At 30.4% G+C, this 14,392-nt stretch overlaps 1 protein-coding gene across 1 annotated transcript; it reads right to left on the bottom strand.

Moving 5' to 3' along the window:
- Positions 1-217: 217 nt before the first annotated feature.
- On the bottom strand, positions 218-13,808 carry LOC132111865 (coiled-coil domain-containing protein 9B-like). The gene is made up of 7 exons (XM_059519504.1): positions 13,707-13,808; positions 13,390-13,494; positions 11,375-11,485; positions 7,130-7,299; positions 2,041-2,078; positions 1,887-1,934; positions 218-315 (listed from the first exon to the last, which is right to left on the bottom strand). The coding sequence occupies exons 1-7, from the start codon at positions 13,806-13,808 to the stop codon at positions 218-220; spliced, it is 672 nt and encodes a 223-aa protein (XP_059375487.1).
- Between the last annotated feature and the right edge of the window lie 584 nt (positions 13,809-14,392).

A 14,392-nucleotide genomic window follows, 5' to 3' on the forward strand; every position in this document is an offset into this window, starting at 1 on the left:
CTATAATAGCATCGGTCTCTTTGTGTAATGAGTAAATGAACATGCATTAACTGTATAATTAGGAGCTCATAATAATTCGGATAATACGAGGTCATGTGATCAAGAGCGTTAATGGGAAATGCACAAAACCGTAAACTGCTCTGAAAGCATTTCCCATCGTCCTCTAAATGGGGCTAAATGTATGCAATAATGGCTTTGTGAGCAGTTTGAGGTCAGTTTACCTCCTCGCTCGCCCCGTCAGACGCTCTTTACCCTTGGCTTTACTGCCCACCACTGGAACACACTTCCTCTTCCTGTCCGACGCTTGCTGTCCACCTAAAGAACAACATTAGCTCATCAACACACAACACAGAATATGATTTCATGAACTCACTGTGACTGCAGGAGATCATTTCAGATTTTTATATACTGTACTGTAAACTACCAAAATTATAATTATATATTGTTGATATAATAATTTTATATAATATTGTTTAATTTAATTTATATATAATTTAATATTTTATATATAAGCTTTTAATGTTTTTGCATTTTGATGTTCTATATTTTACATTTTATTTTTTATATCATGAAGTAAATTGAATGAAGTAAACAAGTAATTTTTTAATATATTAAATATTTTTACATTTATCATTTTATATTTAATTAAATTCTATTTATATATAATTTAATATAATATTATTTAATGTTAATTTATTTATTGATAATTTAATATTTTTATATATAAGCTTTAAAAAAAATGAGCTCAAATTTTAATTTAATATTTTTGTTCAATATTTGTAATTTAGTATTTTTATATTTATTTTTATGTACAATATTTTATATAAGTTCCAATTAAGTAAATTTTATAAAGTAAACAAGTATACATTTTTATATACATTTAGCATTTTATATTTAATAAAATAAAATGTATATATAATTTAATATAATATTGTTTAATGTTAATTAATTTATATATAATTTAAAATGTTTATATACAAGCTTTCAAAGAAAATTCTACTCAAATTTTAATTTAATATTTTTATGTTCTATATTGTTAATTTAATATTTTTATTTTTTTTCTAAATATATTGTAATATTTTATATAAGCTTCCAATTAAGTAATTTTCATAAAGTAAATACATTTTTTTATATTAAATATTTGTTAATTTAATTAATTTATATTTGTAAATAATCAACTATTTTTATGTAAGTTCCCAATATTAATTTAGCTTAAATTTGTACTTAATATTTTCATATACATTTTTTTATATTGAATATGTTTAAATGCAATATGTTTTATCTTTAATTAATGTACAATGTAATATTTTATATAAGCTGTGAGTAAATTTAAAAAAGTAAATAAGTAATTTGTTTTAAATTAAATATTTTTAAATTAAGCATTTTATATTTAATTATATTTATATATAATTTAATATATTTTATATAAGTTTCCAATATTAATTTAGCTTAAATTTTACTTAACTTAATATTTTCACATTTCATTTTTTTTTGTTAAATATCTAATAAGTTTAAATGTAATATTATTTTTTAATCTTAACTTAGAATATTGAAAATTTTAAATCTTTTGTCACCTGGCAACATTTTTTATTTAAAAATAGTTTGAATTAAATTGAAAGTAAAACTGAAATTAAAATGAATGAAAAATATATGTACATAAAAAAAGAATAATAAAAATATGGCAAAACACACACACACATATACTATGAATGAATGAATGTTTTATTTGTTCATATCTTCTTTTTAAGTGTTTATTTTCTAATATCCATTCACAATTTTAATGCAAATTTGAACATCCAAGCATTAAATGACCTGCTAATGAAGATTTGGACGGTCCATGCTTTATTTTTTAGTCTGAATAATCACAAGTTTTAAGTCTTACGCACCTCTGGATCCTTCTACTCTCGAATTTCCTCTCCTAGTGTTTCGACCTCCTATAAATCAAACATAATTAATTCAGATACAAAATACAAGCCACACAGAAAGCACAACATAAATATAAATATACCATCTGAGCTATAAATGAGTTAATTTGCTCACCTCGGTTCGATGCTCCTTCATGTTCCTTTTCAGAGAACCTACAGATAAATAAAAAATTAATAAATAACAATCTGGATAAAGAAAATTGAGCTTATTTTGGGACCAATAAGATTTCTTTGTAGTGCTTTCTTAAAGACAAAAAAAAAAAAAAGATTTTTTTTTTAATATATATAGTAATTTAGTAATTTTCATTTTTTAAATATAATTTAGTATATTTATACTATTAAATATATTTAACTTGAATAATATTAGATTATTAACATTGTTAATATCAATATTAGTGTTTATATTATTAATATTATTATTAATATTAGATGTTTTGTATATATATTTAATAATAAACAACTTATATTTTAAGTAAAATTTTATTTTTTTAAATTAAATATAATGTATTTATATTATTTCTCATTTATATTTTTAACTTAAATATATAGATATAAAATTATTATAATATTATTTTTTAATTTATAATATAAATTTTTATAATATATAATATATATTTATAAAATATAATTTTTTTTAATATATATACTTTTTGTTAATAATAATTTTTCTTTCTTGATTTTGGAGTACAACATGATCTGAACATTTGTTTGTGAGACTAACCCACTTCAGTACAGGGTCGATATTCGACTGTGACGTGATTGTTCTGCTCTCTTGTGCTCTCAAGTGTTTTTCTATCTTCAACCTCACACAAAACGATCGTCCCTGAAGCGTCTCGCGGCTCTGAACGATCTCTGGTCCTTCAAACCGTCCCAAATAAGGCAAGGCATTCAAAGCACCCTAAAAATAACCCCCTTTCCCGTCCTCTCAATAGTGCTCACAGGGGAGAAACCCATTTGAGACACTGGAGACTTCCAGACATTTGTTGACACTTGGCCTGAAGTTTGTTTGTTTGATGATGATGACATCATTACACACAGAAAACACAAGTGATGCACTTTCAATGTGCACAGAGATCCACAGAAGCCTTACTCTAGGAAAACCCTTCGATATAACTATAAACTAATTACCACTAAAGACTTTCAATGCTTAATTCTTTTCATTTTTGACGTCTCAGTTCAGGTAAGCTGCTGACGAGAGGCCTGACATGTCAACCTCTGGCTCAACCAATCATGTGAGTTTGGGGCGGAGCTACATATTATTATGCAAATCCATTAGGTGGTAATCTTAGAGAAGATATTAGATATAAAATTATAGAGTAAAACACACAAACAGCATTCAAAACCCATTTTACTTTCAGAATGTAATTTCTGAGTATTTAAAATATTTAGTAAAAATAAGCATGGTTGGTAAAAGTCAGCAAATGTTATTTAAAGAGGTGAAATCTTTTTTTTATATCTGTGTTTTCAGTTTTAAACTTTTCTGATCTGTTGATGATTGAATTAAATGTTAATAAGCAAAAAAGATGTCTAATCAATTGATTTAAAAAAGCATAAGCAATATAATAATTACAAATGTTTTAGTAAAACTGCCTTATGATATGTTGCATTTTATTTTATTATTATTATTATTATTATTATTTAGCATTATGTGTTTTATGATTTAATGCGAATTTATTATCAAAAATGGTGGTCATCATATGAACAGACAAAATGAACAATTTAATTAATCTTTTAAAAACAAATTAAAATTAAATTTAATAAAATTGCTTACATTTTTTGGGAAAACAATAATTAATTCAATTAATTAAATGTTCATGAAAAACTGATAGTCCTTTAAAATTGTGTTTAATAAACTGTATTATTATTATTAATCATTAATAATTATAATAATGACCCTATTATTATTGAAGAAGTGAATACTGTACAATAGTGATATATTTCTGTCATAATTTCTTCAAGTTAAACCACTATATCAGATTGGGAACACAAATGATTAAAATAAATCAAATTCATTTTAATTTCATGCTGACTTACAAAAAAATATTTACAAATAAAATCAAGTCAAAAACATTGTACTGAATGTCTGCCACAAACACATGACAAAGACTATGTGGCTTTTCCAGGATGACCTTTAATTCTAATTAAAGTTAGATTCTATTCCTTAAATTAAAGTCATCATGTCTCATGAGCATCTGACCCTAAATAGCACTCGCTTTCACAAGAGACGTGATTCATAAACATTCCCAGAACAGAAGCACCAGATCCAAACATGTCTATAAGAGGTTTTTCAAGTTCTTCTGTATCAGCTCGTGTTTATTGGAGAAGTTTGACATCTACGAAGCTTTAACAGTCATCAGAGCGTAAACACGGAGCTTTTATCACCTCTGTGACATTAAACAGGAGTCATTTACGAATCCTGCTGCATCCTGCTCCCAAAACATTTGTCAGAGTGAGATATTAAACTAAGATCTGAATTGTGCATCGCCCACGTTTTCCCAATGGCCATGCTTCTTTTGCATTATTATCATAATGTGATATTACTGCTGCAAATTTAGACAATTACAGAAAATTACTACTGTATATCTCCAGTATCTATTTTGATATTGTTTCAGGCTCCTTATTAGGTAGAAACATTGGCAAAAATGGGAATATTGCATAAAAAAGTTGCGACATTTCCATCACAAGAGAACAAAATCATCGCTTCCTGGGAAAACGCCCACAAATTATCAATAAAAATAGAAATTGCTATAAAAAATATTATATATTTTTGAATTGCATGTAAAATTGTGTGTTAATTAATAAACACAATAACTGTGTTTTTATATTTATCATCAATAAATCCAAGTAGTTTCAGTGTTTTTTTTAACTAACTGAATATTGCTTGCCCCACAGCTAATCATATTTAACCATTTTCATGCTTTTTAATTAAAGTAATTATTGTCACTGTGAACAGATTTATGCTAGTTTTAAGCAATTTGAATAAACACAGTTCAGAAATAGGATTATTTAAATAAAATCAAATAAATTAACTATTTTCATCTGTTTTATTTAAAAAAAAAACCAATAATTTAAACCAGTGGTTCCCAAACTTTTCCATTCCACGACCCACCTAGACAAGTGTAATCTATTTCATGACCCACCACAATATTTGAGGAAAAAAAAGGTTGATATTACTTTAAGCCTAATCTTACTTAAAAGTTTGATGACAGAAATGAAGTATTTAAGAAAAAAAAACTTTTTATTTTAGAGTAGGCCTACACCTGAAAAAAATCACTATTAATATTTAAGTTTTAATTTTTGTTTACAGACTTTAGAATATGTAGTGTCCATAAAAACGTTAAACAGGCTCACTCCAGTGAACTGTAATCTGCGCTGCTGTGTTTTGTTGCAGAAAATGCATTCACGATCCTTCCGTGTGTGTCGGTGAGAACGGAGCACAATCCAACACTTTTTTTAGAAAAAGCATAAGAAGCAAAGCAGAACTATCTAAAACTGTTTGGAGATTAAAATAATTGTGAAATAGGTAAAAAATAATAATAAACATGTGTCTCGTTTTAAATAAACAAAAAAAAAACAAACTGGATGACATTAAGTTCAGGCAGAAATTTATTTTAGCAATGGTTAAATTAATGTTCAGCAATATCTTCAAAAGATTTCTGAACTTTGGCAAATTTTTCTCTAAAAAGAGATGATACGTCAAGGAGTATTGCATTATTTTTTTGTGCATTTTGTTATGTGGAAATGTTTAAATCTTGTAGTGTTACAATTAACCCTGCGTTTGTGCACTGCTCACCCTGTACATGTGAAATGCTTTTTACAAACCGTTTCCCGAACGAAAAAAGTGCACAGAGCTCAAACGGACGATAGAAATGAATGAACATGGCCTACCTGAAACCGTTTTCGTAACATTTGTTTTCTGGTGTATGCAATCTCATGCGGAATATAGTGTATTGAAGTGAGCAAGTTTTTCTCTTTTAATAATGCGGACCGATTGAACCTTTTAATGACATTGCTCTGAGACCTTCACTGTTATTACAACTCGTGCGCGCCCGCGCTTCAAAACACGCAAAGCACGCGGACTTAATTGCAATTCGAAAATCACACTAAGGATATTGCAGTCCTTATTAATGTTGGTGGGCTATATCATTGTGACGAGTGGGTTCCCGGTTCCCGCCTCCTCCTTCCCGTGATTGAGAAGTTTTTAATGTGTTAGACTGGTGCCGAAGCCTGGGAGGAAGGAGGGACGCGCTGCCGAAGATCCCTCGGCACTGAGGTGAATCCGCAGTGCCATCGAGTAGGGCGAAGGAGGATGCTCGAGGCGGTGGGCTGGAGTGAGTTGCCGGGGAGACGGACGCTCCTCTTTTGTATCCTTCCGATCTCCTCCGTGGTTCTCGAGACTGGTGAGTCGAGCAGGTGTCGCTCAATTCCAATCACTCCACCGGCCTCGCACCGTTCCCACTCGTCACTTTCGTGCAGCCCTAGACTGAACTGTGTGTGTGTGTGTCATTGAAACGCAAATTTAGCTGCAGCCAAGTGACTTTGTGCGACCCACCTTGTTCCATTCTGTGACCCACAAGTGGGTCGCGACCCACAGTTTGAAAACCCCTGATTTAAACGATAGCATTTTTTTTTAGTGCAGAAATCTAATCTGTTTTTATTTGACAAGTTTTCTTTTGTTTAATGTTAATACCATTTAATAAAAACTGGAGGGAATTTTATAGGCAATTCTAATACATTGATCTTAAATTAAGGCCTAAATATTTTAAATCTGTGGCTTTTTTCCTACGTTACAAATGACGACCGCTTCAAATTAAGCAAATCTTTTTTTTTATGTGAATTTTAAGATTTGATGCACATCTCAACTTTTTTAAAAAAAAATGTAATATCCTAAATTTTGCATAAAAAATGCATGGATGGAAATATAACAAATGACTTAATTAATAACTTTATTAAGGTGTAAATCTTCATTTTCACCTAAATGTAAAATCTTGGCCGAAAACCAAAAATGCTTTTGAATAATTATTGATTGCACTTTATTTTAAGGTGTCCTTGCTACTGTGTAACTAAACAAATAAGCACTGAGTAATATTAATTAACACCATTTATTTACTTTATGGTTAGAAATAGGATTTGGCTTAGGGTTACTTAAATCAAGGTGCAAGGTTAGTTTCGCTCTCTCACGTCAGAACAGAAATCTGGTTTACATCAGATCGGTCTTCTCCATGTCCCAGGCTCTCCTCCACTGGCCTTCAGCGTTCTTGTGTCGAGCCACACGCTCTCGGTCGATCTCCTCGCGCTCCTTCTTCCATCGCAGATACTCCAGCTGCTCTTCTTGGGATGAGACGAGGTTCAGGTCAGCGATGGCCTCCGTGACCTACGAGAGAGTCAAATACAGAGCGTGTCTGTCCGTGAAGAGCATTTAGAGATGTGTCCCTGGACCACAAAACCAGTCATGATGGTCAGGAATTAAGCTGAATAAATCATCTTTCCATTGATGTGTGGTTTGTTAGGATCTGACAATATCTGTCTGAGATACAACTATGTGAAAATCTGGAACCTGAGGGTGCAAAAAAATCTAAATATTGAGAAAATCATCTTTAAAGGTGTTCGAATGAAATCTTAGCAATGCATATTAGTGATCAGAAATCACAACCCTCTGATTTCAGGCATCAAGCATCAAGACGTTGAATGCAGCTTTCAATTTGGTCTTTTTTCAAAAAGATATCATTTAAAATATGATAAAAATTCGAATTCTTTTATATATTTTAATAAGTACGGGTCGGAATAAGCATGTTTTTTAATTTTTGCATAACACTAAATGACGATGGGACATCTTATATTTGCACAAACGTTATTTGAAACAATAAAGTAGACACTTTACTTGTATTTAATATGCTTTCTATGTACACTACCAGTCAAGCGTTTTTGAACAGTATGATTTTTAATGTTTTTTTAAGAAGTCTCTTCTGCTCATCAACCCTGCATTTATTTCATCTGAAATACAGAAAAGGCAGTAATATTGTGAAATATAACATTTGAATATAACATGTTTTTGATCGGCAAATCAGTACATGAGAATGATTTCTGAAGATCATGTGACACTGAAGACTGGAGGAATGATGCTGAAAATACAGCGGAGCATCACAGAAATAAATGATAGTTTAACAGATATTCAAATATAAAGCAGTTATTTTAAATAGTAAAATTATTTCACAATATTATGGCTTTTGCTATATTTCTGATCAAATAAATGCAGGCCTGTTGAGCAGAAGAAACTTCTTAAAAGAAAAACATAAAAAACTTTACATAAAAAAAAAGTGTTAGTGTACATTAAATAATTTTTGAGAATGAAACCAAAATGGGATATCGCATAAGCACATAACATACACTAGAAAGAGAAATGCACATTAAATAATTTGCATTTATTATTATTAAAACCACTTGTTTTTTTTTTTTAACAGCAAAAATGCATTTTCTACATGGCAGGTAAAAGGGTTTAATGCTCCATCTATATTTCAGTACAAAGGTTAATATTTTGGATGTTGCTGTAAACAATCTGCTTTGATCATTTCTGTACAGACACACTGCCCTCGTGTGGACAAACGTAAGCAGTACACCTTCTGTAGTGACGTCATGATCGCAGCTGGTGCCTAGAAAACGTCAATCAGCAAACAATGTTTCTGCTTTACAATGCATTTGTATGATTTGTTTTTTTATTTATTTTTTTCTTCTTTTATTGTATGTTATCTTAGTTGTCTTCTCCCCTGGCGTGATTGTTACTGTTTGTACACAAAATCTGTACTTGTATATTGAAGTTTAATAAAAAAAAAAAAAAAAAAAAATGATCAAAAAAAAAAAAAAAAAAAAAAACAAACAAAAAAAAAAAAACGTCAATCAGCAGAGCCGATCAGCCCTATACGCTCACTACGCAAGCTGCGTAGGGCCCCGCAAATTACTCAAGGCCCCGCCTCCTCCTCGTGTCATAGCGCGTCACGTCACCGTCAATTAATGTTTACAACATCCATGACAAAATGAAGCGAAACTATCCTCTGGTCACGAAAAGAGGAAAAAAAAACCCATGAAAGTGAACTGCGGGAACAACAATCAGGTAAACTTGTCTTCTCTCCTCTCTAAGTTTGAGGTCAGCAAAGTAAAGTTTATACTTGGGTTTATGTGCATTTCTGTTGTGTTTTTTCGGTCTTCCTAACCTAGCTGGGCAGGCAGGCAGTGCATCTCTTGCATCACTTTGCGCCTGACAAAAGTGAGAGTAAAATACAATTATTTATTACGTTTGTTTTTGATAAACGACAAAGTGCAACGGTGTTTGTTTACTGCAGCTCGGAAAAGATAACCGCGTCGCGTGTTATCATGCGTTCATATGCGCATGCACGAAATGAAATGCGCATTTTTCAAGCAGAAATATATGTGGAGACCAGACAGACTGTACAATATATGGGCGTGAATGATGGCACTCCTCATCAAAAGTGCACATTATACATACATACTTTTAAAACAAGACACTGATTATCTAGTCTCAGTCAATGTGTAGTTAAAAACTCTACACTGCACTGCACTAATTATGCAAGATGGAAAGCAATGTATTGATAATTTGACAGTGATTGACTTGATTTATAGGCTATATTGAATTTAAAATGTTGATTAGCTGGACATTTTTTTACTATTTGCAATGTGAATTCTTGATTATTTTTACTAATAGTTAGTCAATAATAGCTAATACTAATAATATTAATACTAATAGCTAATAGTAATACTTAGTTTCATTTTTATCTACCAATGTCTATTTTTGATATCAGGAATTACATGTTAACTTGTACAAAAGTTCATTCTTGATATCAATGATGTCATCACTCACAGGGATTATTGATATCTGCATAACTAGTTCACTAGTTAAATATTACAAGAGCCAAGCCATAGTATAAATAGTATTTTATATTTGAAAATGTATAAAAGAAAATTGGGAGCCAGTTTGAATGGGTCTGATGCAGCTTATAAAACGAGTTATCTAAAATTTGCAGGTGCTATGCTTAAGTTTGTCAGTAGAGGAGATGCTGGACCATCAGCCAGTACAAGCACAGACTCAGTTGATACACATCCAGCCTCAGCCAGTACTAGCACAGACCCAGAACAGCCAGCTTCAGAAAGTACGAACACAGTGACAGACCCAGGTGAAGTACAGGCAGCCACAGTCAGTACTAGCACAACCAGAGGTGTACAGCCAGCAGCAGATACAAGCAGCTCAGACCCAAATAGAACAGTTGCCGCTCCACCAAATGACTCAGCAGATTGGCCCCCCGTCTTAACAGACTTTATGAGGACTGAGTTTTATCTCTCCTGTTTCTGTAAGATTATGTAATTTATAATAAATGACTTTATATATTTTGAGTATTTTATTATTATATAGTTATTATTATCATCAACAACCACAACAATAGTAATATTAATTATATAAATTTATATATATATAAATATATATATATATAGATATATATAGATATAGATATAGATATATAGTTATATAGATATAGATATATGATTTTTCCAATTTAGTTTTCTTATTTATGTTTACGTTAATATTCACTTACTTAATAATATTCACTTGTTATCTTAATATTCTATAGGAAATACTCTATTCAATAAATATTGTTTGTTTGAACCTCATTCTGTTCTATATTGTTGTTCTATATTGTCGACTGTTTTGTTTAAAGGAGGGAGGATTGTATTGGGATCACTGAAGTGTCAGGTGTGACTGTGTGGCAATGGCAAATGGTTTACATAGCTCACGGCGTCACGGGTCAGTTAGAGGGCCCCTTAGCAGAATTTTGCTTAGGGCCCCAGGGAGGTCAGGATCGGCACTGTCAATCAGGAAAAGAATTCAATCAGATCAAACAGTCAGGAATCAGGATGCTTTAATTAGAGAAAAGCATGTTTAACTCCCTGTGACATGTGCATCTGTAGCTCTGTCCATTCACAGTTCAGGATCGTTAATTTATTATCGAGACTCTGCTGAGAATCCACATTCATTCACATTCAGTCTGTGTAAGAGTCTGTGTGCTCGGACACACAATGCACTGCATTATACAGAAGTAGCTGCCTCGCAGACAGTTCAGCATCTGTGCACACCCTGACTTTCTCACAGACTTGATGCTAAACTTCTGGGATCGGGACGAAATTTTTTATTACAGATTTAGTGTTTAAATAAAATGTTTTTAATATTTCAAGTTATTTTTTTTTTTTTTTTTTATAAAAAAAAATTATTCAGCAAGGACACATTAGTAAATGTATACATGTATAATGTAAAAAAAAAGAAAACATTTTTTTTTTAAACATTTTTAGTTTAGTTTTATTTCAGTTTTTATTTATTTATTTTTAAACAAATACTACTTTTATTCACTACTTTTTTTACAGTATTTTTGATCACCTCTGCTCACCTGCGTGACTCTCTTTATTGACTGGTTTTCTCGAGTGTTGTTGGACTCCGGCTCTTCTTCAGCACAAGACTTCAGGTTTCTGTCCTTTCGTTCACCGAACACCCTCTTCCCCTGAAACAACATGATTAAACAGCACTCAAATTCATGCTTTAATGTTTCTGGATGCGTTCAAAGTTGGGCTGCACAGATATTGAACAGTTATTTTTATTATAAAATGATGATTGTGCGTAAAAATGTGATTTTCTTTTACACCTCCAGATTTTCTGTGCATGCTTGTGAGGCTGCACAATTTGGACAAAAATAGTGTGATTATATGCCAGTATAACTATAACAATAATAACGGTTATTCATTTTATTATGATGGTTATTAGTACTAAATAAAAATATTAAACAAAATAAGAAATAATTACTTAATAGTAATAATAATAATTAGTAATTGTTCAATTATATATTGTGTCTATATAGTTGTTTTTGTAAATCAAGAAAAAACTAAATGAAAATGTGCAACTAGTTAAAACAATAAAAAAAAATTTAATTTAAAAAAACTAAATTTAATAAGTTTAATATTTTTTATTACTTACATTTGATTTTAAGTAAGGATTTTTTTAAAAAATAAAAATAAACTTTAACAGAAATAAATTAAAATGTTCCATATTTTTCCCATATATTTTTCAAAAATAACTATAAAGACAGATTTTTATAAAACAAAAACTAATAAAACACTTTTTTTTAAAAAACGTACTTAAATTTAAATTAAAACAAAAAAATGTAAATAACAAATATTTAAATTAAAAATACTAATAAAAACTAAAAAAAGTGTCCCTGATGCTAAAATAATCGCTATAAAAACACTACTTAAGAAAAATAATGTAAAAATAATTTTATTTTACAATACAACTGTAAAATGACAATACTAATATTTATGGTCCAATTAATTAATTTTTTTCCTTTTTTTAATGCTAAATTAAAACTCTTGAGTCTCTGGGGGATATTTGTAGCAATAGACAACAATACATTGTATGGGTCAAAATTATCGATTTTTCTTTTATGCAAAAAATCATTAGGAGATTAATTAAAGATCATGTTCCATGAAGATATTTAATAAAGCTCCTACCGTAAATATATCAAAACTTAATTTCTGATCAGTAATATGCATTGCTAAGAATTAATTTGAACAACTTTAAAGATGATTTTCTCAATATTTAGATTTTTTTGCACCCTCAGATTCTCAAATAGTTGTATCTCAGACAAATATTACCCGATAATAACAAACCACACATCAACGGAGAGATGATTTATTCAGCTTTCAGATGATTTAGAAATCTCAATTTTGAGAAAAAAAATGGTTATGTTGAGCTAGTTTATAATCGCTTCTCATTAACAGTTTGACTTCACATGCAAGGTCTGAATGGAGTCTCTAATAACTTTAGTTTGGTCAACTTTACAGTCAGTGGAGAAGAGGAAGATTGATTTTTCTAGCAATGACAATAAAATAACTTTTTAATCATTTCCGTTCAAAGTAAGAGTTTTTGATGGTTCTAGACTAGTTTTAGTGAACTTGTTATAAATCTGCTGTCCACAAAAACATTTGAAGGCCCTGTGACTTTTCCATTTGTTTATGATTTAATGGATAAGGATTCATGATTTGTTTAATTTTTTTATTTAAATATACGTAGGTTTGGGAATCCTGGTCATTCCAAAAAAATGTTTTTTAATGAATAAATAAAAATAAAAATAATAATAAAAAAATAAAAAAAATTCTGGTTGTTTTGTCTTATTTTAAACGTTTTTATTATATATCTAGAGGTTTCAGATGTCGAGTCGAATTTATTTGAATAAATAAATAAATGTTCACTTTATAAAACAGAGATTGTTTCAAAGCAGCAATAATCAGGAAAATATTTTTCAGCTCAATTCAGTTCAATGTTGATTCAGTTCAGTTCAATAACATGTAATTGTTGCAAAGATAAATTCCTGTACTTTAAAAAGCGTGTTTGTGTTTTAAAGCAGCTCACGTTGGAGGATTTGTTGATGGTGATAGTCAGATCATCAGGCTTCCCCTTCCTGCTGTGGAGTGGCATCACTTCCTGTTCCGCCCGCTTTTTATCCTCCTCCACTTCCTGCAGAACATCATAAAACTCAGCAAGGCCCATACACAAAAAGTGCTTTTTTACGGGATCGCTGACCTCTTACCATTTTATTTTTTTCACAATAAATACATAAAATGATTTCTGAATGACGTTCCGTGACTTTAAATGTTTTTGTTTGCAAATTTAAATTAATCGAGCGTGTTTTCTGGCAGATTTTAAATGTAAGAGTACAAGGTTTTCACCTGGTAGCGTTTCATAAGTGCTTCGTTTTTCTTCCGTAAGGCCTCGATCTTTTTATCCAGCTCTGCGTCCTTGTGTTCCTTCATCATCATCATCATCATCATCATCATTTCTGTGGGACAAAAAAAACAGTTTATGAACATGTCAAGATCACAAAAAAAGGAGAATTACATAATCCAAATCTAACAAAATATTGCTGCATTTATGTTACATAAAATGTTAGAGACCCAGAAGAAAACGTTCAGGAATGAAACTCAAATACACTATGAGCAGAATGTTTGGATGTTTCTTTCTTTAACATCGCACGCATGGACGTGCCATTATTAGCATCAGCTGCTACGAAGCTCAGCGCATTAAAACTCTTCTTGCTATCAGCTGTTTCAAGACGTTCACAGTTTCAAAGGTTGCCAAACACATCCAATAACCCCAGGATCTTGTGTTTTACATTTTTATTTTTGTAAAACTGTTAAATTGTATGGTGTTCATGATTTAAATTAATTAGACATGCTTTTTTATATAAAAAAAGTATTTTGACCATTAAAAAATAATCCAGAATAAAATAGAGAATGAAACAGGAAAAAAAGAAAAGAAAAATAAAAAAGAAGAAAAGAAAATTAAACTGAAAGGGAATCCATAAAATCAAATAAACTGGGGGGGAAATAGAATCCAGAAAAAAAAGCAAAAGCAA

The sequence above is a fragment of the Carassius carassius genome, chromosome 31 (genome assembly GCF_963082965.1).
Source record: "Carassius carassius chromosome 31, fCarCar2.1, whole genome shotgun sequence".
Taxonomy (NCBI): domain Eukaryota; kingdom Metazoa; phylum Chordata; class Actinopteri; order Cypriniformes; family Cyprinidae; genus Carassius; species Carassius carassius.